The following is a 26,830-nucleotide window of genomic DNA, read 5'->3' as shown; positions in this document are numbered from 1 at the left end:
CAGCAGATCATCTCTATAGCTTATGATAATCAGTTATGAATTTAAAGTGTATAGTATCTATAGCCCAAACATTTTCTGTTTGATGTGGATAGAGTAAAAAAGGTTTAAAATAGGGTTTGGCAACAGGTTGATTGTGATCATTGTGAGGCATGGAAGGTTGTCCCACCACTCTCTAGTTAGTCACTTGTTGAATAGCAGGATGGAGGGGTTTGATGAAGGTCATTTCTAAAGTTGTAAAAGTCAAGCCCCAAGTCACACTGCTTTCTTTGTTCACTGAATGCACATAAAAGGGTTTTCAGGCTAAAGCAAACTTGTAGTAAATATCTAGGCTGCCATGGCTGAACACCCCACCGTGGTCTAAAACCCAAAACCAAAATGTAATATATATTATTATTACATTATTATATATTGCAACTTAACAATCATTAGTTGTGGTGGCTGCATAAGTTTTCTTTTTTCTTCTTTTTTTTTTCCATTTTTATCTGCTGATCTGGCCATTAATACACCTTCTGTATTAGAGTTTTCCCACTCTGGATAAAGGAGCATAGGGGGTTTCTTTGGACTGCAGCATTGTCAGTCTGGGGGAGGGGGGGGTGTTAGATGCACTAGTGGATTTAAATCCACTAACCAATTGAGGCCAAGCGCCACAGAATACTTTATAAGCAGTTACAGCAAACATTGGTGTTCATTTTGAGACAAAGGTTTTGCATTCATAAATAAAAGCTGATCATTTATCTAAGCAACCCTGTCATTGTTAAATGATTTGTCCCATGCCTGCAATTGCTACATTTGCAAGAGAGCTTGATCTTTTGAAAAACAACACTTACTGGAAAGATTACTAGATGGAAATAGAAAAAAGCCTAAAAAGAAAATGAATGTAGCCATCACATCTTCTGTATCACTGACTAGAAAAACCTATGCAGATTAGGAACTCTGACTTCACTAGGTACATGATTGTACCCGGGCACTGCTTCTGAAGGTATTGAGATAAAAAACAGATGCCATATTTCTATCTGTACAGATTTTCTTTAAAGAGATCCAGTCATTTCCCATTCAGGTCAAAGTAATAGTCACTTACCTGCTGCTAGAGTCTATTCTGGGTAAGCTTCAGTGTTACAACATCCAGGGTAAATTATGTCATGGCCCCTTAGTATGACCTGGCCTGGAGATTAGCAGCTCAGACCCATGCACAGTCATATGGGGGAGGTCACATGTTCTGACTATATCTGGAAACCCCACACAGAGCAACTGAGCCAAGGCTTTGTTGGAGCAAGGTGATGGCAAGGAAACACGGATGGGTGAGAATTCCTTGATAGGGGGCTGGACTATCAGGAGACAGTGTTTTTTTTTTTTTTTGTTTGTTTGTTTTTTTTTTTAGTTTTTTACTAAGTGCCGGTTCTGACTATAGCGTGTGCGGCGATCGCATGTAATATCGGAGCGCACTGCTCCTTCATTACATGCGATCGGATGTGCGGTGCGAATTCAGCCATACACTTTGTATGGCTAAATTCGCACTGCACCCGCACAAAAGTCGCACATGACCCTTTTTTTCAGCTGCATCAGGATTGGATTGCACAGTGGTTCACACTTGTGCAATCCGATCCTGTGCGAACTGTCAGATCGCACGGCGATATGCGATCAAACTGGGGGTGTCGTTAACACTTCATTGACACCCCCTGCGTATCGCATATGGCAGTGTGAATTCGCAGCCTTCCCGCATCGCACAAGTGTGACCCGGCACTAAAGCTGGAACTTTACTTCACTTCTGCATAGAAAGATAAGATAAGATTTATTGTCATTGTAGAAAACAAATTCACAATGAAATTATATTTCTATTCCACACATTATTTATACATCACAATCATCAGCTACACATTTACCACACATGATTGAATTAAAATATTAAAAATGTCGCCATAATGAAAACAGGACAAAGCAATAAAATAAGACTTTGGAAATGAAGGGGAGGTATGTGGCGCTGCCTAGTACTACAATATAATTCCAAACTATTAAGTATACGTACATCAAATCATAGTAATAAACAAAACATACAATAGTGCACCTGACAATGTGCTAAAGTGACAAAGGTGTAATTTTTAATAAATACACTGGAATTAAAACGGTACTTTACCATGTGAGCTCTTTCTTTTCCTACATATTCGGGGTATATGTATTTATATGCATCATCCGCCTGCATTGTGGTTCATCATTGGTTATCCATACCTTAAATTAGAAAACGCCTAATACCCCAGTTGGGGTTTCCATATCTGATGAGTGCGGTCCTGGGAGTGAGGGGAGCACGAGTGTGTCCTTTTCCACGATCACCAGTCACCTTTGAGAGATATCAAGGTTTCCCATAGGATTTCTATCCATCCATGTTTATGCATATGGACTTTTTTTTTTTACTTAGTTCACTTAAATTACATTTTCACGTGTCACTTTAATATTTTTTGCTGCTTCATATAGGGTTCAATATTGGAGATTTGCACCAGTCATTAATTCATTGTGGTATTGCACTGTGGCACCTTATATATCACCTTTTTCTATATATGCACATTTGTCACCTTTTTAACACTGTGTGTTTTTTTTACCATAATCAATTCTGTTGCTGCTATTTATGGTTTATTTATTTTAGTTAAGCAATTTAGTGTGACACTGCATTGTGGCACCTTATTTGCACATTTGTTACTTTAGCACATTGTCAGATGCACTATTGTATGTTTTGTTTATTACTAGGATTTGACGTATGTATACTTAATAGTTTGGTATTATATTGTAGTACTAGGCAGCGCCACATACCTCCCCTTCATTTTGATTTTACATATATCCCCTAGAGGGATTATATATGAGGTAGGCTGCAGCCAGATAGGTGTATCCTTAGCGTGGATTCTTTAATACAAAATAAAGCCTCGTACACACGCGTCGAAAATTGGCAGGGAATTTTCGTCCAACGTCCGATCTGCCAATTTTCGGCTTGTTAGTATGATGCTTCCGACAACCGACTCCAACTTTTCGGCCGAAAAAAATCTGGTGTGCAGACTATAAAATATTTTTCCGCCGTCAAAACACAGCCGATTTTCGTGCAGTCAGTACAGATTTCGACAGGGGAAAATCTAATGAGCAAGACTGGGCATGCTCAGAGAAGAAAGAACACAAAGAAAGCAATCCAACACATGACATCACTTTTGAAGTAGAATTTTGTTGGGCGAGAAAATTCGTGTGCAGTCTAGGCACATTCCAACCAACAAAACACCACTCTGGACAAAAGACGGACGATCGGTCGGCCGATAATAGTTGCGTGTGTACGGGGCTTTAGACTATGACCAATCAGCTTCCAGGTTTTATTGGCAAAACCTAATTGAACAAGCTGAATTTAGAAGCTGATTGGCTACCGTGCACAGCTGCACCAGATTCTGAGTGCTCCAGTTTTAGTAAATCTACCCCACTGTCACTTTGCCCTAAATGGTTAGGTGACAGCGTCTCTTTAGTAATGGTATTAGCTGAAACATTTTGCTGGCTGCTTTCAAGATTTTTATCTTTAAGGTAGGCAGGTTTGCATTTAAATCCTGTAAGATTTGAACTGATAATACCGTGGAAAAGCCATAGAACCTTCACAGATAGCATAAAAGAACTGTGGCTTCCTACATTTCAGTGTATTTATTTGGCTTGTTGTGTAAAATAACTGAAAGCTAAAGCTGTGCCATTCTGCAGGTTGCTTGTGAACTGTGAAAACACTGTGAAGATTTAATGCTTCCTTTAATACAGAAATCCCCCACCTAGGTTTCCCTCTTTAATGAGGCACTGAAAGTTATGAACTTAAAATAATTACAGGGCTGCTCGCATGCACACTCAACACAAGTGGAATGCTGCCTTGGGGCATTACAGGCCATGAAATCATTTCTTTAATAAAGAAAGATGGGATATTAAAGGACTCCTTTTGTCTCATTAGGTAACAGCCGACCACAGCTGCATAGCTCTTTCTAAATATAACATGAATTTATAAAGTGGCTTTCATCCAATCTGGCTTCCCAGAGAGCTTTGCATTATTAGATACAGACATGCAGCCACAATCAGGGTGGAATCCCAAAACAGTTCTGAACTTCCTTTAGTTTACATGTCAGTCTCTAAAGGCTAGCAAGCCACTGACAAACAAAGGCAATTATTGCATAAGTAACGGATTTAAAACTTAGCTGTCAGTGTGCATCTGAGATCTGCAGAGCTTTAACTGCAAGAAGAGAAGGAGAATTTTCATTATACAGAAGTGGAATCACACTGATTTCAGGCTAGATGTCCAGAGAGCTCCTTAACCACCTCCCTACCATCATGTTGTAAAGAATTTTGGGCAAGTGGACATACATTTCTGGACTGCCGTTTACAAACAGCAGTGCAGAAAACATCCTCCTGCTGCAAGTGTGACCGAAGGTCTATGATTAAGCTGTCATTAGACCGCTCAGACCAAAGACAAAACTGCATGAGCCAGCAGGGGTTGCTCGAGCACACGTGCTCACTGTGCCAGCCAGTCAGAGTGACAACATGTATAAACAATGTAGTACTATGCAGCCAGCCCTCCTCTCTCCTCTCGGATCGTATAAGAGAGTGAGAGGAGAGCTGTGCTGCCTATCCTGTTACATCCTGGCTTGATACATTGTATGACTGTCTCAATGAACCAGTTGTACATCAGACGCTAGAAGAAAAAGTGGTAACCAGCCAGATTCAGAATTATCCCCTGTACCTGGCTGCCCAGGCAGCCAATATCAGTGGTTTATCCTGATCAGTCATCAGCAGTAAAGAATGGTACACACTGGCAGAATATCAACCGGTATCAGCTGGTTGAAATGAAACCAAGTCCGTCAGAAGCTGGTCTAACAACCAGCTTTTATTTAACGGGCATGATAGAAAACGAATGGTTGTGAGTGCTGATCACTGTGTTTTAGCGGGGGGGGGGGGGGTAATGCAATAGCTCAGTGTTAGTACAGCAATCCATCAGGTTTTTTTTTTTTTTTTTTCATCCCACCTGGCTGCATGATAAAAAAAAAAAAAAAAAGACAACTCCCCTTGTGTACCCAATCAAATTTTATCCTGTGCCAGCCTGCCCAGACCTTTCCAGGTTTTCTCATGTACCTCACTAACTTCCCTCTGCTGTATCTGATATGCTTGCTCTTTGTAATGTTGATTGATCACATCTCTGCTACCTGGACAAACACCTGCCTGTTATTGACCACCATTTCTGCCTGCCGCTTAGACTGACCCTTGCCTGTCATTGAACACATCTCTGTCTGTTCCCTAACCAGCCACGTTTTCTGACCATGATTATATTGAATTTAAAGTTTTTGTTTTTTTCTTACACATATACAAACAAAGCACATCAAAATACTTATACAAAATTAATAAAAAAAAACAAAAAAATAAAAATTATTTTAAATAAATAAATTGAACAATAATAATTTGTTCCGGTATATAGCAGTCATCGCTGGAAAATGTTTAGCATTACAGAACAATCAGTGATTCAATTATATTTAGCAACATAGACCCATTATAGTGCAGTAACACTAACAATAGAAGAAAAGAGATCATCCACACTAGTGGATACTATATATATTGGGAGGATAACCAAAAAGGCCAGATCTTATTTAATGTATGCATACAACCCCTGTGCTTATAAATAAGTTGCTCTCTATCCAGCACAGCATTTACCACCGTGCACAACTGAACTTAAGTTGGCAGATTAGAAGATAGCCAATGTTGAGGAATAAATTTATGGGAAAGAAATAACAATGGGTAAATAAAATATAATGGCCAATCCTCTGGAAATATAAACCTACAGGACAGGTTTAGGATGAGGAGTCAATTGAATTGAACAAAGCTTGGATAAAATTTGAGATATATCTTTCCAATACCAAAATAGTTTAGGACAGTGCCATAACATATGAATTAACGTGCCTGTATGCATATTACAACAAGGGCAATTAGGTAAAGGTTGACAACCTCACGAGAACAATTTTTTAGGGGTATAATAGACTCTATGGAGTATATATAGCTGTGTCAGCTTTTGTGAGGAGGAAAGTGAAACTTCTTCTGGAAGGAGCTTAAACACCGCTATCCACTTATCCTCGCCTATATTTCCTATATCTTGACTCCATGTCTGCATTTAATCAGTTTCACGACCTGAGTCATAGCGTGCCTCTGGCCCGCAGCACCCCCATTCCAAGATAGTGTCCCCCCTCTCCCTTGGTGGTCCCTGGGATGTTCGTACCCCTGGGTTCCCCTCCTTCCCACCATCCCCTCTAAACAGTCACTGTGGGTCTTTTGGCCCCCAACTTCACCCCCACCCTCCCCGGGTGTGGTAGGAGCTGGCTTTGCCACATGCTCAAGAAGGGGGAGTTGGATGGGGTTGCTGCTGACCGGGTTGCACAACTGGGGTTTTTTGAGCGGGTTCCCTGCCTCCTGGGGGTTAGTGACTGGGGCAGGGATGTCCTTTGGGCTCCCTGAGGTGATGGTTGGGCTGGGGGAGCGAATGTTTTATCATCCGTGGGTACGCGCCTCATGCGGCCAGATCGGGCCAAAATTTTAGGCCGCAGCTTTGCGGTCTACTCGCGGCTGATGGACCAAGGTGTCTGAGCTACTGACCTAGCTGTCCGAGCTGCTGAAGCTGACATAGCTGCTGACGGGCATCTGCCTTTCCCCCACTGCCCTGGGCTGGTCGGCTCAGCTTTGGCTCCTGTCCTGGCAGCTGGGCGTCCTCAAAATAGAGTGGCGCTCAAGCCTACTGGCTTTGAGCGCCACCGTTGGGGGGCAGCCTCAGTGCCTTTAGCTGAAGCCCCCAACTCTCTCCCTGGGCATCTGCCGGACTGTGAATCCGGGCAAATGCAGCTGGGCTTCCACTGAAATTTAGGCCGCATTTCAGTGGACCTGCTGGGTCTTCTGGTCAGCCTGGTTCCTCCTTTGAACAGGGTGGCACCATGGGAGCACTTCATTTTCAGTGACAGTGTAACAGCCATTATTGTGTGGGTGAGGGTACTCTGCCTGCGCTGCTGCGTCACGGTGAATGCTCTCCCTCTCCCCCTCAAGGGGACTATGTCCTATTATGTCCTCTATGGAGGGTGACCCTCTTGCTTTTTTGAGGGGTCTATGTTTTCAGGGTGAGCTTAGTATACTGGGTCTGCGTTTACGCACTTGGAGTGCTATGATAGTGAGATGATTCCTTTTTTACTGCATATGCACATGAAAAGGTGCTGGTGGATGCACTGATTGTATCAATACAGGAAATTTTAAACCTGGGGATGCTGCTGCGTCAGAGACGCCAGTCCTCTTGGTGCCCACAGATCCTCTGAAGCGGCAAAGATTTTCCCGCCTACTGTGACAAAATTGTCACAAGTCAGTGGAGTTGTCCTAAACGTTCTATGGCGGTGCCTAAGCGTTTCAATAAACTGTATCCCTTAAGGAGTCTCTACCCTATTTCCAGTGGAGGAGTCTCCGTTTTTTTATTTTTAAAGATCCCTTTGACAGGAGAGCCGAGACTTTGGTCTGCCACATGTTTACTGTGGCCGGATCGGTCCTTAGGGCGGTATTCACTATAGCATTGGTGTCCTCCTAGACATTAACGGTGTGGGCAAAGCTTTTGCACCAGGATCTGGAGGGGGAACAGATTCTCCCTGTCTTTGCAGAGCTGGCGGACCAGTTGGTCCAGGGGTTGCAGTTTGTCTGTGATGTCTCTCTGGATATGGCTCCCCTAGTCTTTAGGCTGTCCGTGACAGCAGTGGTCCTTCGGGACAGGATATGGCTGAAATTCTGGTTTGCGGACCAGACTTTCAGATATTCCCTTTGTGGGGGATCACCTGTTTGGATCCTCCCTGGATGATATCATTAAGCAAGATTTCAAGACAAGGGCTCTAAGTCTGTAGGGACCTTTTTTTTCTTTCTAGGGTGAAGATCCTCTTTAATGAATCACTTTCTGCAAAATCACATACCTGTATGTCATTCTGCTTCAAGTGGTTGTACCGCGGTCATGCCTGCACCCCTACCGGGCTCTCCTGACCCACTGGGAGGCCGAGCATCCAACCTGCACATCCGCTGGCTGGCCGAAGACCTAAACAAAGCCAGAATCGGCTTTGATCGGGTCTCCAATGTAGTAACTCGGAAGTGATGTCACAAGGTCACATTACTGGAACCTTAACCACTTCCGCCCCGCTAACCGTACATTTACTGCGGCACTCTGCCGCTTACAGGCAAAACGATGTAGACCTAAGTTGCTCGCCCACGAGACTGTAGGGGGCAAGTGGCCATCGGCCACTCGCGATCTCCCGCAGCAGAGGGAGAAAGACAGACGGCTGATGCGATCCTGCTATATAGGATTGCATGTCTCTATGGTTACTACACAAGCCACGCTCCCTGACAGTTAGAATCACGCCCCTAGGGACACACTTAACCCCATGATCACCAGTAAAGTTAGCCCCTTCCCTGCCAGTGTCATTATAGCACTGATTACTGTAGTAATGTCACTGGTACCCCCAAAAATGTCAGTCAGGGGTCCGATCTGTCCTCCACAATGTCACAGTCCCGCAAAAAAAATCGCAGATCGCCGCCATTACTAGTTTAAAAAAAAAACAATAAAAATGACATAAATCTTTCCCGTAGTTAGTAAACGCAATAACTTTTGCGCAAACCAAACAAAATACGCTTATTGCGATTTTTTTTTTACCAAAAATATGTAGCAGAAAACAAATTGGCCTAAAATGTTAAAAAATTTAGATTTTTACATATTTATTTTTTTTGAGAATTTCATATAAAAAAATGTGAAAAATATTGTTATTTTTTCAAAATTGTCGCTCTTTTTTTGTTTATAGCGCAAAAAATAAAAATCGCACAGGTGATCAAATACCACCAATAGAAAGCTATGTTTGTGGGAAAAAAAGGACGTCAATTTCATTTGGGTACAGCGTCGCACGACCGCGCATTTGTCAGTTAAAGTAACACATAATGCCGAATCGCAAAATAGGGCCTGGTCATTGAGCAGCCAAATCCTCCGGGGCTAAAGTGGCTAAAGGAGCCAGATTTTTTGAAAAAAATGTCAGTATTCAAAACAGCCAAACGTGGCGTTTTAAATGCTTTTAAGTGCAATGGAGGGATTTGGGATTTTAAAGATCCCACATCCCTCAAAAAGAAAAAAAAAACACTGACATTTGACTATTGCTGTCACAAGGGATGTTTACATTCTTTGTGATAGCAATAAAAGTGATTACAAATTTTTTTTTAAAGGGACAGTGTAAGAAAAATTTAAAGGGCTCCATTCCTCTCTGCTCGGCGCTGAGGCGAAATCATATGTAAGTCACGCCTGCAAATGTAAACATTGTTCAAACCACACATATGAGGTTTTGCCGTGATCGTTAGAGCGAGAGCAATAATTTTAGCACTACACCTCCTCTGTAACTCTAAACTGGGAACCATAAAGAAAAAATGTAAAGCATCGCCTATGGAGATTTTTAAGTACTGTAGTTTGTCGCCATTCCACGAGTGTGCACAATTTTAAAGCATGACATGTTAGGTATCTATTTACTTGGCTTAACATCATCTTTCACAATATACAAAAAAAATGGGCAAACTCCACTGTTTTTTTTTTTCTTTCTTTTTGCTGTGCAAATACAGTGTGACATAAAATATTGCAACAACTGCCATTTTATTTTGTAGGGTCTCTACTAAATAAATATTTATTTGTTTGGGGGTTCTAAGTCATTTTCCAGCAAAAAATACTGATTTTAACTTGTAAGCAACAAGTGTCAGAAAAAGGCTTAGTCCTTAAGTTGTTAAATTCCATTTAAAATGATATGTGCATCTAGAACTACCCTGTTTACAGGGTGACAACGCTGCAGTGATTTCCCTACAGAAAGAACAGTGTTGACAGCTTGTTGCAGCAAATAGAAAAATAATGGATCTGCTAACATGATCAACCAGTAATAACACTCTGTTACAGGGGGTACATATGTGTGTATATATATATATATATATATATATATATATATATATATATATTTTTTTTTTTTTGCTTATGCCCAAAGTTCTACTTAAATGTTTTTATTAATTATTTTTTTTCTTTTACAACACTACTACTTTTTTCTTCCTTGTCACAGCTGAAGGGAAATAGATTGCTCTGAGGTACAAATGCCCCCCAGGAGAGCAATAAAAGTCAGACAGATTTAGTGATAGCAGAAATTGTAAAGGCAAGCACTAGATAGGCAGATAAGCTGTACTGAGGTCATAAAACTCTAATTGAGGTATTAAGCAAATAATCAGCAGTGTGTGAACTAACAACCTTTTCTTGTCTATGGCACAAAGTGCATGGGCCCTCCTCCTTCACAGCTGGAACTGCGGGGAAGGGTTAATGAAACAAGTTATTTAGAGGTTCTCTCCGTCAGCCAAAAATACTCTGGAACCACTCATTGCTGCATTCTTTCCTTCATTAGGTATAAGACCATATCTAGGCTTCTTTGAAACATGTAGATACAAGGGGGCTCTGTTATATAGGGTAGTGTTGCGGCCATATGCACCAGTCCTAATTGATGCCTTTCACAGTTTCACTACAAAAAAATGTTCATTGAAAAGTTATTAAGCATATAACATTGGACGCCTTGTATAAACAGTCATTGGTAAACATACATAGAAGTACAGTATGTGTAAAAATTAATTCCCATACTTCTTTAACACATTGCCTTCACATAACAGAAAATATAAAAAAGGTTGTTACTTCCTCTGTTTAAAAAATAAAACAGGGTCTTTTCCTCTTTTAATTATAGCAGGTGGAGCTATGCAATCATGCCTATGTATATATACCATGTGACAAGCTGTGCATCCAAAGATACTGGTTTATTGTGTGTTTAGGTGGTATACCTAAACACAGCTATTTATCCAGCTCACATGAAAATGCCTTAAAAGAGTTTATTCCTATCAATGGAATACATTAGGTTTCAATAAAAAAAATATAAATATCTGTAGGAAAAGCCAAGACTTTGATGCTTTGCGACAATGCAATCCCGAGCTTTGTTTCCAGTGTACTACTACCAGAGGTAATACAGCACCAGAAACCACACACTGCAGCACCCAAGTTCCCACTGTTACTTATCAATAGAATTACTGTTGCTGGGATATGTGTACCTAAACCTAGTTATCCCGTTTTCCCAGTGGACATCTTTTCTATAGCACTAGATTAGTGCTTGTTTCCTTGTCTGATTCTCCCTGGCATAAAAATAGCAACGGGTCTAGTCTATGTTCTGCAAGACACATACATTCCAGTTGGCACTTCCACATGTGCACAAATGGGTGTCATTGTAAACGATCAGAGGTCTCCAAACTGCGGCCATTGGCTTGCCTTTATCCGACCCTCGGGCACTATTCCTCTCACTAAAACCAACAAGGGGGCACCATTCCTTCCACTGACACCAACAGTGGGGAATAGGGTTGAGCGGACACCTAGATGTCCGTGTTCGACGGGTTCGGCCGAACTTTAAAAAAAAGTCCGGGTCCGTGTCCCGGACTTTTACCGAACTTTTCCCGGACACTGAACCCCATTGAAGTCAATGGGGACCCGAACTTTAAGGCACTAAAATGGCTCTAAAACACCAAAGGAAAGGGCTAGAGTGCTGCAAATGGCAGCAAAACGTAATTAAGAGCATGGCAAGTGCTCTGCAAACAAATGTGGATAGGGAAATAACTTAAAACAACAAAAAAAAACAGAAAAATAAAACAATGTTCTTCTTCATCTCTGAAGGACGAGGCCCATATGGAGTAGGAGGGAGGTTGAGGTGGTGGTGGATGTGGCGGTGACATAGGCGTGCGCACAGGGTGTGCTGGGTGTGCCTGGGCACACCCTAATCACCTAGGGCACATAGCATTGCCAGTGAGGAGATGGGAAAGATCTCCCTGGGACCTGCTCTGCTCTATTTCTCCTTGCCTACAGGTACATGGCCCCGATACATTACTCTCCCTGCTGGCAAACACATGCATGTGTATTTCAACTTTGGGGTGCACACCTTAATGCAATAGGCTGCGCACACCTATGGGCGGTGTAGGTGGAAGCGGCGGTGGAGGAGGACCAGGGCCGGATTAACAGCATCATGGGCTTGGTGCTGAGGATTTTGAAGGGCCTTAAGGGCCGTGCCTTGCCATGCACCCAGAGGAGGAAGGGTGCAGCCATGCATGCCTAATTCAACATGGGATGCTGTCTCTGAAGCCCATAAACACATCCATGCATCGCCAACTGTCCCTCCTTGTCCGGCCTTCACGCTGTGTGGGGAGGTTCTGAGGGTGCTGCCTGGGGAAGCGAGCATAGAAGCCAGACTTCTGTGTTTACAAGTGACAGAAGAGCGGTAACAGTGAATATGGCCAACCCGGGGCCTATATAAAAGGTAGGGGCCTGGAGCTGCAGCTCCAATAGCCCCTACATTAATCTGGCCCTGAGGAGGAGGACGAGGTAGCCAACACTGCTTCTTTTCAAAAATTTTAAATGAGGGTACACCCCAAAAGAGTGAGAAAGAGCAAAAATGGAACAATGGGTGGGTAAGGTCGGTATCCATTGCTATTCTGCATAAGGTACGGAAAAGTCCCGTGGGATCCATGCCTGGTTCATTTTAATGAACGTGAGCTTGTCCACATTGTCTCTGGACAGGCGGCTGCGCTTGTCTGTTATAACGCCCCCAGCCGTGCTAAATACCCGTTCAGATAATACACTGGCTGCAGGGCACGCCAGCACCTCCAAGGCGTAAAGGGCAAGCTCAGGCCATGTGCCCAATTTGGAGACCCAGAAGTTGAAGGGGGCAGACCCGTCATTCACTACATGTAGGCGTGTGCACACATACTGCTCCACCATGTTGGTAAAATGCTGCCTCCTGCTAAGACGTTCCATCTGAGCTGCTGGTGCTGCTGTTTGTTGTGGCGTGCTGACAAAGCTTTTCCACATTTCGGCCATGCTAACCCTGCCTTCTGAGGTGCTGGCGGTGCCCTGGTTGCGTTGGCGACCTCCTCCTCCTCCTCCTCTGCCTTGTGCTTCCACTGTGGCCCCGCTGTCAGATGGGAATGCCAGCAGCATGGCGTCTACCAGCGTGCGCTTGTACTCGCGCATCTTGCGATCGCGCTCCAGTGAGTGAATTAAGGACGGTACGTTGTCCTTGTAACGGGGATCCAGCAGCGTGGCCACCCAGTAATCAGCACAAGTTAGAATGTGGGCAACTCGGCGGTCGTTGTGGAGACACTGCAGCATGTAATCGCTCATGTGTGCCAGGCTGCCCAGAGGCAACGAAAGGCTGTCCTCTGTGGGAGGTGTATCGTCCGTGTCCTCTGTATCCCCCCAGCCACGCACCAGTGATGGCCATGAGCTGGCCTGGGTGCCACCCTGCTGTGAACATGGTTCCATCTCCTCCTCCAGCTCCTCCTCCTCCTCATCCTCCTCATCCTCCAGAACTGTGCCCCTGCTGGACAATTGCGTCCCTGGCGTTTGCGTGTGCAGGAACCCACCCTCGGAGCCCCTTGCGAATGACTGCCCTGAAAGCCTTGGAAATGTTACCTCTTCATCCTCCTCCTCCTCCTCATCCTGTGCCACATCCTCTTCCATCATCGCCCGAATTGTTTTTTCAAGGAGGCATAGAAGTGGGATAGTTAAGCTGAGAACGGCGTCATTGCCACTGGCCATGTTGGTGGAGTACTCAAAACAGCGCAACAAGGCACACAGGTCTCGCATGGAGGCCCAGTTAAATTAAATAGCGGAATAGAAAATATGATCCAAAAAAAGTGTATGTATATCACACGTACACAACCACACTGGGCCCCAATTACTATTGTTTGTACCCCTAAAAGGCTAGATGAGGAGTAGGGGGAGTATGGAACAGGCAGCACCCTCAAACCTTCAGAAGTATGAGATGAACCCCAACAACTTGGAAAGGTGGATCTCTCTCACACGTACCAACACAGACTATCCCCCAATTTAACTGATCCCCAAAGGTTTTTGATTAAATAGCGGAATAGAAAATATGATCCAAAAAAAGTGTATGTATATCACACGTACACAACCACACTAGGCCCCAATTACTATTGTTTGTACCCCTAAAAGGCTAGATGAGGAGTAGGGGGGGTATGGAACAGGCAGCACCCTCAAATCTTCAGAAGTATGAGATGAACCCCAAAAACTTGGAAAGGTGGATCTCTCTCACACGTACCAACACAGACTATCCCCCAATTTAACTGATCCCCAAAGGTTTTTGATTAAATAGCGGAATAGAAAATATGATCCAAAAAAAGTGTATGTATATCACACGTACACAACCACACTAGGCCCCAATTACTATTGTTTGTACCCCTAAAAGGCTAGGAGTAGGGGGAGTATGGAACAGGCAGCACCCTCAAACCTTCAGAAGTATGAGATGAACCCCAACAACTTGGAAAGGTGGATCTCTCTCACACGTACCAACACAGACTATCCCCCAATTTAACTGATCCCCAAAGGTTTTTGATTAAATAGCGGAATAGAAAATATGATCCAAAAAAAGTGTATGTATATCACACGTACACAACCACACTAGGCCCCAATTACTATTGTTTGTACCCCTAAAAGGCTAGATGAGGAGTAGGGGGAGTATGGAACAGGCAGCACCCTCAAATCTTCAGAAGTATGAGATTGTGTTCACTGTACCCCACAAAGATTGAGTTCACTGCACCCCACAATGATTGTGTTCACTGCACCCCACAAAGATTGTGTTCACTGCACCTCACAAAGATTGTGTTCACTGTACCCCCCAAAGATTGTGTTCACTGCACCCCACAAAGATTCTGTTCACTGTACCCCACAAAGATTGTGTTCACTGCACCCTAAAAGGATGTTGTTCACTGCACCCCACAAAGATTGTGTTCACTGCACCCTAAAAGGATGTTGTTCACTGCACCCCAAAAAGATTGTGTTCACTGTACCCCCCCAAAGATTGTGTTCACTGCACCCCACAAAGATTGTGTTCACTGCACCCCAAAAAGATTGTGTTCACTGTACCCCCCAAAGATTGTGTTCACTGCACCCCAAAAAGATTGTGTTCACTGTACCCCCCAAAGATTGTGTTCACTGCACCCCACAAAGATTCTGTTCACTGTACCCCACAAAGATTGTGTTCACTGCACCCCAAAAAGATTGTGTTCACTGTACCCCCCCAAAGATTGTGTTCACTGCACCCCACAAAGATTCTGTTCACTGCACCCCACAAAGGATTTTGTTCACTGCACCCCAAAAAGATTGTGTTCACTGCACCCCAAAAAGGATTTTGATCACTGCACCCCAAAAAGGATGTTGTTCACTGCACCCCAAAAATGATTTTGTTCACTCCACCCCAAAAAGATTGTGTTCACTGCACCCCACAAAGATTGTGTTCACTGCACCCCAAAAAGATTGTGTTCACTGTACCCCCCAAAGATTGTGTTCACTGCACCCCACAAAGATTCTGTTCACTGTACCCCACAAAGATTGTGTTCACTGCACCCCTAAAAGATTGTGTTCACTGCACCCCAAAAAGGATGTTGTTCACTGCACCCCAAAAAGGATGTTGTTCACTCCACCCCAAAAAGATTGTGTTCACTGCACCCCACAAAGATTGTGTTCACTGCACCCCAAAAAGATTGTGTTCACTGCACCCCAAAAATGATTTTGTTCACTGCACCCCAAAAAGGATTTTGTTCACTGCACCCCAAAAAGGATGTTGTTCACTCCACCCCAAAAAGATTGTGTTCACTGCACCCCAAAAAGATTGTGTTCACTGCACCCCACAAAGGATTTTGTTCACTGCACCCCAAAAAGATTGTGTTCACTGCACCCCAAAAAGGATGTTGTTCACTGCACCCCAAAAAGGATTTTGTTCACTGCACCCCAAAAAGATTGTGTTCACTGCACCCCACAAAGGATTTTGTTCACTGCACCCCACAAAGATTGTGTTCACTGCACACCAAAAAGGATTGTGTTCACTGCACCCCAAAAAGATTTTGTTCACTGCACCCCAAAAAGATTGTGTTCACTGCAGCCCAAAAAGATTGTGTTCACTGCAGCCCAAAAAGATTGTGTTCACTGCAGCCCAAAAAGATTGTGTTCACTGCAGCGCAAAAAGATTGTGTTCACTGCAGCTCACACACAGAAAAATGGATGTGGATCACTGACACCTGCCTATCTCCAATCCCACACCACACAGCAATATCGATTGTAGTTTGTAGAACACAGTTTCCCTAAAATTCAGCAGACTCTGTCCCTAACAGGATTGAGAAGAGATCGTAGATCAGGATTGAGTGCAGATTCACCCCACCCCCCACACAGCAATATCGATTGTAGTTTGTAGAAGACACTGACCCTATAATTCAGCAGACTCTATCCCTAAAATGCCTACAACTCGCCCTGCCTAAACACTCCGACCTGTCCCTCAATTCTATCCGGACACAAATGGTTTTTTCCTGCCTATCTTTCCCTAATCAGCAGCCAGCACATTGATGTGTGCTCTGTCCCTTAGCTAAGCAGCAGAATGACGCTGCTGCGGCGGCTGCCTCGAACTTATAAAGACTTGGTCACATGCTTCAGACAGCCAATCACAGCTACTAAGACATTTGCAGGCATGGCTGGGATGGCTTTAGGCACACCAGTTAAACGATTGTTGATTGGCTGTTGAAAGCCCGCCATGAAAAGAGCGCCAAAGCATGCAAAACCCGGAAATAAAACGACCGAACACGGATTTTTACCCGAACATACAGTAAAGTGTCCGTGTCCGTGTTCGGGTAAAAAAAATCCAATTATTCGGTACGAACACGAATAATACAGTCCGTGTTCGCTCAACACTAGTGGGGAACCATTCCTCTCACTAAAACCAACAAGGGGGCACCATTCCTTCCACTGACACCAACAGTGGGGAACCATTCCTCTCACTGACACCAACAAAGGCACATTTCTCTTTCCACTGATACTAGGGATAGTACAATATTTCTCCCACTGACACCAGCAATGGAGCATAATTCCTCCCACTGTTATAAACAGATAGGCACTATTCCTCCCAAAAATACCAATGATGGGACACTACTTCTTCCACTGACACCAATGTTGGGACACCCTTCCTCCCACTGACACCAATGATGGTGCACTATTCCTCCCTCTAATGCCAATGATGGGACACTATTCCTTCCACTGACACCAATGATGGGACGCTATTCCTTCCACTGACACCAATGATGGGACGCTATTCCTTCCACTCACACCAATGATGGGACGCTATTCCTTCCACTGACACCAATGATGGGATGCTATTCCTTCCACTGACACCAATAAAGGGACACTATTCCTTCCACTGACACCAATGATGGGACACTATTCCTCCCACTAACACCAATGATGGTGCACTATTCCTCCCACTAATACCAATGATGGGACACTATTTTTTACACTGACACCAATGATGGGACGCTATTCCTTCCACTGACACCAATGAAGGGACACTATTCCTCCCACTAATACCAATGATGGGACACTATTCCTCCCACTAACACCAATGATGGTGCACTATTCCTCCCACTAATACCAATGATGGGACACTATTTTTTCCACTGACACCAATGATGGAACACTATAACTCCCACTAATACTAATGATAGGGCTCTAATCCTTCCACTGACACCAATGATGGGACTCTATTCCTCCCACTGACACCAATGATGGGACACCCTTCCTCCCACTGACACCAATGATGTTGCACTATTCCTCCCACTAATACCAATGATGGGACACTATTCTTTACACTGACACCAATGATGGTGCACTATTCCTCCCACTAATACCAATGATGGGACACTATTCCTTACACTGACACCAATGATGGGGCACTATTCCTTCTACTGACTACAGGAACTATGTCTTTTTTCTGCTCCCACTGACAACTCTGAGTCATTTTCTACTTCCACTGACCACTCTGCCCCCCCCCCTAAAGTTTCATGAACAGTAAACTGGCCCTTTGTTTAGAAAGTTTGGAGACCCCTGTACAAGGCCCATAATGGCTCCAGAAACATAGGTGTGCATGTGCTGCTGTTTCAAGCCACCAATGCAGCTTTGCCCAGCACAAACATAAAGCAAGGTGATGTAATTATTAAGAGCTGCAAGTGGCTTCCAAGTCAGGTAAGAACTGCTTTCATCAGTGCATTTTGACAAAGGTATTTTGTTTCAAGATCTAGTTCCTTTAAGTTTCCTTGTTTAGTTCTGATATTTGCTTAGCTGCTTTAATAAAACTCTCTGTGTTCCCAGTCTGACAATGATTTGTGATGAGCCGGATATAATTGGAAGTTCTGGATGGAACATAATATTAAGTCAAGCAGTGCATTATTCTCCTTATGGTGTTCCAGCGCTGTGTTCTCTGACGAAGTTTGGTTTCTGCCCAAATGTACTTTTTCTCCCTTGTGTAAAGTACAGTAAAAGCCATTCTCTGGTTCATTTTTTCTGTCTAAGAAATACACACCATTAAAATATGCAATTTGATAATACATTCACATAAAAATCACTTTCTTTACCCTTTTGATCCATTCTTCATCAGATCAGGTATTTAATGTTATTTACAAGCAGATTTACACTTGAAAAGCTTGAAAAATTCAATTAACGCTGTTCAATATGCGTGGGTGTGTTTTGGTAAATTGCAATACACTTTTTGGCACATTGCAGATGCACATTTGTTGGATATATCTTATTCATGATTAGAGATATGCTAAAACAAAGTTCAGCCCTATCAAAAATGAATTTCTCCATCTTTGGTGAAGTGAGGTAGGATCTAAAGTAGAGCCAAAACTTTTCCATAGAGAGGAATTTTATTCTTTTGTCAGTTTATTTTTTGCTGTTTTGCTTTATTGTTTTGCTGTTTGGGTATTCTGACAGGCATTGGTGGCGGCTGTCAGAATACAGTAGCCCAGCAGGGGAATCTGTCCTTCCGTACTGCATTAATGGAGGAGTGTGTCAGATTTCTTTTGTTTAACGCGAAGGCCGAACAAAAGTAATCTAACCATGTATGGCCAGCTGTACATTTGCATTTATATTGACTGGTATTGGGAAGAAAAGCAAACACATGTTAACCTAAACAAGGTTTAGTCCTTAGAGAGTACATAGAATCCTCCCCACCAAGCTGGTTATTTTGGAACTTGTAGTTCCTTAATAGTTTAGGACTACACTAGACTGTGCAGATGCTATGGCTGAAGAACTGAGCATATTTGCTTTCAAGGAACTGAATTAAAAGCCTGCGAAGCTGGCTGCATTGCTTACCTCAGAATAAGACAGTGCCCTAGGCAGAGTCTTGTTTTCTTAGCTTAGCTTTCCTAATCCAGCAGGTATTTACCATTTTACAGTGACTGATGAGACATTCCCGCAGCACAATGTGCTTGTAGGTGGCCGTGCTCAAGAGGAATACTGACTTGCCACATTCTTTACATTGTTACTAAATTTGGATGAGAAAATCATTTTACAACACGCCACAACACCGCATATTAAGAAATGAATTAGCATTGCATCCTGCTGAAATTTTGATGACAATTCTAATCCATTCGGGTCCAAAACCCAAATATTATATATTTGCCTGCATTACTGTAAATTCGCTGTCCATTGTTGTGTAACCTGGACTGTAGCTGATAACTGCTAAAGAACGTCTTCCTTTGTTGCTGCTGTATTATCCTTCTGCAGTGTGGACAGGGTTAAACTGAATATGTATTGCTGCAGCCATCTTTTAAGTGATTGTTAACAATCACCTTGTAAAACAATCCATTAATTTAATAATAGAAATGAAAGGCAAAACATTTATGTATAGATAAAAAAAAAATAGAAATACTTTTTTTCCCCCTTTTTATAAGTGATCACAAACCCTCTGTTCTCAGCTGCATAAGAGTTGGGTGAGAAGACACAGCAGCACGTTGATCTTTCCAGTAAAGGGCTATGCTGGGGGGGGGGTTCATGACAAGTCTGATTAATGGAGGCGAGCAAGCTGACTTCAACATAGTACAGCAGACACATATCAATATGAAATGTTGGGTTTACATGCTCTTTAAGGAGACCCAATTGCGGCACCCATCTGTGGAGTGTCTCAAGTGCAGGGGACTGATTGAGCCTGGAGGACAGTGATTGGCTGATGCAACAAAGCAAGCAGAGAGGAAAGGGAAGAATAATCTTGAAGCAAGCAGGTATGTGGGGAAAAGACTGAGCTGCAGCTGCTGGCTGAACAGATCCCTGCCATAGATGACCACAATCGGAGAAGAACTCCAAGAGCAAAGAGACTGGAAACCTTCTGCCTGGGAGGGTGTGAGTTGGGATTTGGCCACTTAGTGAGATCAGACAACTGGAGAGCACTACGGGGAATAGCTCAGCAGGATTGAAAGAGAGACATAACAGCAATTCCTATCCTTATCTGACGACTTGAGCTGAACCAGAGTACGTGCCCTGAGACCCAGTGGAGGGTGCCCTTGGTCTGGTGGGAGAATAGCATTGCACAAATAATTCTGTTGTCTGCTGGGAACTGTTATTTGTTTTGCCAGACCTGATATCTCTGAGTAACCATTTTGCTAATCCTTCATTTAGGCTATTGTTGGCCTCATAATATCTTTGAAATACCTCAAAGTGTGTCAGTAAGTGCTGAGTGAGCGAGGTACTGTATGTCATATTCAGGTGTGCAGAGAATTCGCAAAATAATTCAGCAGCTCCTCTGGGATAGGCACTACAGTTGCTACAGGCATCTTCTCCTACACTGTGCAACCCTTCCCTGTGTTGGAATGTGTCTCCAATTTGACTTATTTGCTTACTTGGTTCGTGATTTCACTCTGAATTTTCCAGGAGGTTTACAAAACTGAAATATGTTTTAGGTCAAAATGACTTTTCAAGTGTATGTAAAGGTTTAACTTTTTTTTTTTGCTGTCCTGTTGGGGAGTTTTCTCTTCACTTCCTGTCCTGGTGACGCCATAAGAAATGAGAAAAAAAATCTCTCCAAATTGTATGGAATTCCCATCGTAGAGAGTATTCATAGGAACAGATTTTGCAAATGAATGATTTTTCCTCATTTCTTGCTTTAGTGATAACTAAAAATAAGACAGTCCCACTCTCCTCTACCACAGATATTTACTTAACAAAATCCGATGGCCATGGCCTCCGGTGGTCATTTACATCCAGTGCCACACGTCTCCTCTTTCCTAGCTGCATCTGCACATTACAGCTCCACAGACTTCTGTACAGCTTGTCTCCCTTTGCCTCCAGCCTTGCATAGTGCGCTTATCCTTTAATATACTTTAATTATTCTATAATCATGTAAAGCAGAAATACAGGAAGTAAAATTGAATTTAAAGTGTTCCCTTTAGTTTCAGCCCAATATACAGACTGTATTTTCAAAGTAATAATATAGTAATATTAAAATTAAATTAAAATTAATAAAATTATTAATATTAGTAAGTTTAATAGGTTAAGTGTTCCATCATAATGGCACTGGGTGCCACAATTGGCGCTGGAGATACATACAATTCATAAATCTGCGCCACCTGTCTCTAGAAAGCCCTCCTATCACTCTGCTCCCCTTTCCCCCCAAAAAGGAAGTGATTCCATACATGTGTGGTTCCCAATATCCAGTCATCTTGTCTACTAAGAGCTGGGTGCATTACTGCGTATGTGTGGTAGCATCTTTAAACTTATCCTAGACCAGTGATGGTGAACCTTGGCACCCCCGATGTTTTGGAACTACATTTCCCATGATGCTCAACTACACTGCAGAGTTCATGGGCATAATAGGAAATGTAGTGACCCCCTACTGTAGAAGTCAATACTGACGTAACGCATATAGGGGGTGGAGCATGTTTGTCTATTTCAAACTGTGGCCATGGTAGCCATTGAATGTCTAAAGCCGGCACAGCTGCTTGTGCCTATTTTGTGAGTATACGTTGCTTTTAATAAACTGCATGGTGATTCCAAAATGACAGAGAGCACTAGATTTCTTCCTTTCTGCCTTTTTATATGGATTGTTTTCCTTGAGAGGAATCTATCCCCCACATGGGGAACTGCTTTATCTGACCTGCTGGTGAAACAGAGGTCAGATAGTAAGGTGAGAGGCTCATCCATAGGGGTGGTAGAGAAGCACAGAGCACTTTGCACTTTATGGATTTTTGCACTGGAGTATCAACCACTGAGATTTTATGGACTATTTTTGCACATCATTGTAATATTTTTCATCGTATTTATTAATAATAACTTTATTGCTAGCACCTTAAACCTTTTTGCACTTTATGGACTATTTATTTACATTATTGATTAATATTAATATTGCTAGCACTTTATGGACTATTTCTTCCCATCATTTATTAATATTTGATGTGATTATTATTTGATGCCATTTTTGTTGAATTATTAGCACCTTTTGCAGTTTTTTTCTGGTGCAGCACTATTTGATATTTATTTATTATGTCTATGTGAAATGGTCCACATATACAGTGTTGGCAGCCGGATATTTATGCACTATACACTTCATAGATATTGTTTTTAGATTGCACTGATTAAAATTTGTTTCTAGATTTTGATTTTGTATAACAGCTATCAACCCCATACAGTTAATAGAATATATCACAGGATCCTAGCTTTATTCTAACACCTTCGTTTTACAGTTGCTGTTACCTGTATCTTCTGTTTAAGTCTACACTTTCTGATATTTTCAATTTGCATGCTTTACCTTCTTATTTTGCTTTTTAATTGAATCACATTTTCTTCTCTGATTTCTGTTTTTTGTCCTCATCCTGTCTCCTGTTTCATTTTCTTTCAGCTTTTGTTGAACAGACTCTTTATGTCTTTGCTCTACTCCTTCCTTCTTTCATATGCTCGGTCTTCGCTCTGTCCCCCACTAACAATGTGGCCTTCACAACAAACAGGATACTTAGGTGAGGTCTTCACAATCATTTTATGCTGAAAACACTCCCTGTACCTTATAAGCGTTGTTTCCTCCATTGCTGGATTCGTTCATTATTTTTTTGCATTTTCATGTCTCTGGACTAGAAAATGTGCAAGCCTCGGGGTCTCCTTTTCTTTCCATTGTCGGGACATCATTTAAGAAAAAAATGTTTCAAGATATTTGTAAATGTGTTGACATTTTTAAGCTGTAATCCAGAGTGGTATGCAGTCATGCTTTGAAATCAGAGATGGCCACACGCCTGTATGTATTGTTCCAAGCAATCTTATGGTTTTGTTCTATTCATTTCCAGGTTCTTCCACATGACAGCAAAGCACGGCGGCTCTTTGTAACAAGTGGTGGACTTAAAAAGATTCAAGAGATCTCAGCAGACCCCGGTTCACCTCTCCAAGAGTACATCAACACTATCAATAATTGTTATCCCGAGGAGATTGTCAGGTACAGATAGATGTTCAGACTACTGAAAATGATTCCTTGCTGTACAGTTAAGGCAAAGCATGTGGCAGGTAGCCAGTTTGGAAGTGAGAAACACGCTCACTAGTAACATATGTCTTGAATGTTTCTATTCTCAGAACATATGTATAATGCATCTAAATAGCAATTTTCTACTTAATCAAAGAATAGTTTCACTACCAGTGATTTGTATTTAAACTGAATGCTTAACATAACTTCACAGAGCAATTTCAGAAAAAAAATGTATTTTTTTTTTTTTTTTTTTGAGAAAAGCACTTAGGGACTTATGTATGAACAAATATGCTAACAAGAAAATGTCTTGTAGCCCATAGCAACCAGGATCCTTGTCTAAACCCCTTATTGTCAGAAGGTAAAAACCCAAAACGTCCTGAGCCCAGTTATGAACCCAGTTTTGCCCCAGCTCACTTCTTTTCATTTTGTTTCTATGGGGTTGATTTACTAAAGGCAAATAGACTGTGCACATTGCAAAGTGCACTCTGCAAAATCAGTTGCTCCAGAGCTTAGTAAATGAGCAAAAGCTCTGCTGACTTCCATCATCCAATTATGTGCATGCACCAATGCTGTTTTTTAAATTTTTCTCACATGTGATTGAGTATTCTTTGCAAAGTGAAGCTTTACCTCATTTACTAAGTTCTGGAGCAACTGCACTTTGCAGTGTGAACAGTCTACTTGCCTTTAGTAAATCAACCCCTGTGGGAACTTATATGACAGTGTGTGGTCACAGTTTGGCATGTGATCCCCCCTCCACTCCTTCACTATTGGTTATAAAAGGGGATTCAAGTGGAGATCGCTGAAGGCACGTTTCTGGTATTGGTTTTATACTACTTCAAAAAAATGTAATCAGTGAATCCAGCGATGCACCAATCTCCAAAAATAACACGTATATAAATATCAAAAGACAATAACTAATAGTCCATAATAAATGTGACTCCACACCAAATAGAAGAGTGACGACACCAAGTTCTTAAATCGTTCAATACACCTTCTGTGTGACCCCACCACTCCTTGTGATACTCAATCAACCACCACTAGCAGCTCACCTCATAGGTTTGACCTTCTCAGGTATTGGAAGGTTCAAGAACTTTGTGTTGTCACAGACAATTTGGTCTATTTTTGTGTGGAGTCACATTTATTATGGACTATTAGTTAATGTCTATTGATATTTATATATTTGTTATTTATTATTATTTTTGTAGATTGGTGCAGCGCTGGATTCACTAAATTCATTTATTTGTAATGTGTAACGTGGATACTGTAAAAAATTCAGCAGCAGCAGCACATTGGGCTACATGTTGTTTCACAGTATATACTTAATCTTGGTTGATCAGAAGTCTTTATTATTTTAATATCACACTACTTCAACTACTCATTAAGATGAAGATGGTGCACACTGTGGGTATGATATAAAATGTAAATCCAGTTGCCAGTGGTTTTTACAAGCTCTAATTACCTTTTGAACAGCGGTAACACACCTCCCTGAGACTGACATCTTGCAGCACAGCTAGTAGAGCTCGTTACTTCCCACTGAACTTCTCCTGTAATATTGAAGACGCTCTGCCACTGGGGTATCTTCAACTTATCCAGCCCACAAATCCAGTTGAATGTGACCACTTACTGCAATGTATACCATGACCTGGATAAGAAAGATCCTTTACAGACATATTGAATATAATGTACAGTATATATGAATATAAGGTATCATAAGATGCAATAGCATACCTTTATTTGGTTATTTTACCCCCTGCACAGAACTTTTAGATTCCCCTAATATTCTGTGCTAACACTGACTTTCTGAAAGTCAGCATTTGACCAGGGTTAGGTTGCCGAAGATTGGTGACTGGCTGCACTAAATCTGCCTTGGGTGAAAGAGGTTTGTGTATTCTTCCAGTATCAAAAGTTTGGGCTTTTGGGTTGATGCTGATGGCAGTTTGTAGGGAAGGGTGTAAAATGAATGGTACGACACCGTTATGATGTCTTCTATTAAGAACTGTCCTTACTTTATATTTGAGATGAAAAAACACAGATTTGCTTTGGACCACATTCACACCTGCGAAAGGGCTAAACAGCGCAGCAGGGGCTCCAGGCGATTAGCTGCGAGAGACAGTCCCATTAAAAGCAACAGGAGGCTGACAACTCCTGCAGCTAATTCAGTGCCAGGCACATTCGCAAGTGTGAATATAGTCCAAATATTACAAATTTTCGTTTTAATTGTCCATTCACTTTAATGTCTATTTTTCAGGTACTATTCCCCCGGATATTCTCAGACGCTTTTGGAGAGAGTCGACCATTACCAACCTGTTCTTTCCTGAATTTTTCTAATATATTTTATATATTTTATTTTTATTATAGAAGCTGAATATATACCTTATAGAGCTATATAAAACATTTTATACAGACTCTTTGCTGTGTGTAAAAAAAACACTACAATGTTTAATATCTTCAAGCAGTACATTGCTTGGTTTTCTCTCTGCAAATAAGACTTAAAAAATAAAAAGACTAGTCAATTGTTGCTCTGACAGTTTTCCTTTATTCAACATTGAACTTAGTTACGTTAAATTTTATGTTTTGTTTAACATCTCTTAATGAAATTTGTACAACTGGAATTTAAAGTATACCCAGGTATACCAAGGTGACTAGCTTACTAGTTGTACCTGTTTATCTGCACCGTCTCTTCTCTATAGCTGTTCAAAGTGCAGAGTTTTTACAGCTTGTTTAAGCTTTCAGAAAGCAGAGGATAGGGAGCTGAAGTTACCCTTTGCAGGGTTCAGTGAGGAGAGCTCTGAAAGCTGATTAGAGGAAAGAGACATACCCACTTCACACAGCACACAGGAACACAGCGGAGGCTGTCAATCACAGACTCCCCTGTCACCTTTTTCTCTTGGTGTCAAGAAAACACTGTCAAAAGTGACAAATAGCAGAAAAAGGAGGCAGCAGACAAAATACACTTAGTGCTCTGGATTGGGACAATCATACACCATAGAGGGATATGCTTTGTTCATATTTCATGTCAGAGGTTTACACCTGCTTTAACTGTTTTATATGAGACAATTGCATTGGCAGTAAGGTTCTGGAGTCGCACACCACTTCCAAAGGGTAAAATTAACTTTTTTGTTTAGTACAAGCACAGACAATCCACCAGAATCCTCTTTCTAACATGTTTCATCCTCTGGCTCTATGATTAAACCACAGTAGAGGTTGAAACATGTTAGAGAGAGGATCCTAGATGGATTGTGTGTGTGTGTTTGTGCTGAACAATTAAATTGATTTTATGCTTTGGAAGTGGTGTGCAGCTGCAGAACCTTGCAGAATTGTGTATTGAATAAATGAACACCAAAGGAGTGGGCACCTTCAAGCTGGACCAGAGGATTGCAGAGGTCTTAGGAACAGCTTCATCTGTTGTAATTTGC

The 26,830-nt window shown here is 42.1% G+C and overlaps 1 protein-coding gene across 1 annotated transcript in view; it reads left to right on the top strand.

The window, feature by feature from the left end:
* The window catches only part of SPAG6 (sperm associated antigen 6), a 184,195-nt gene extending 158,305 nt beyond the window's left edge, over positions 1-25,890 (top strand). Inside the window, exons 10-11 of the mRNA XM_082258041.1 lie at positions 23,242-23,387; positions 25,663-25,890. Of these exons, the coding sequence (XP_082114167.1) occupies positions 23,242-23,387; positions 25,663-25,732 (216 nt within the window). The 3' untranslated portion in view covers positions 25,733-25,890. The remainder of the gene's footprint in view (positions 1-23,241; positions 23,388-25,662) is intronic.
* The last annotated feature ends 940 nt before the right edge of the window (positions 25,891-26,830 follow it).

This window comes from Pelophylax lessonae (genome assembly GCF_965119305.1).
Source record: "Pelophylax lessonae genome assembly, chromosome: 5".
NCBI classification, from domain to species: domain Eukaryota; kingdom Metazoa; phylum Chordata; class Amphibia; order Anura; family Ranidae; genus Pelophylax; species Pelophylax lessonae.
Note: the sequence above shows the minus strand (reverse complement) of the source record. Positions and strands in the feature narration are given on the sequence as shown.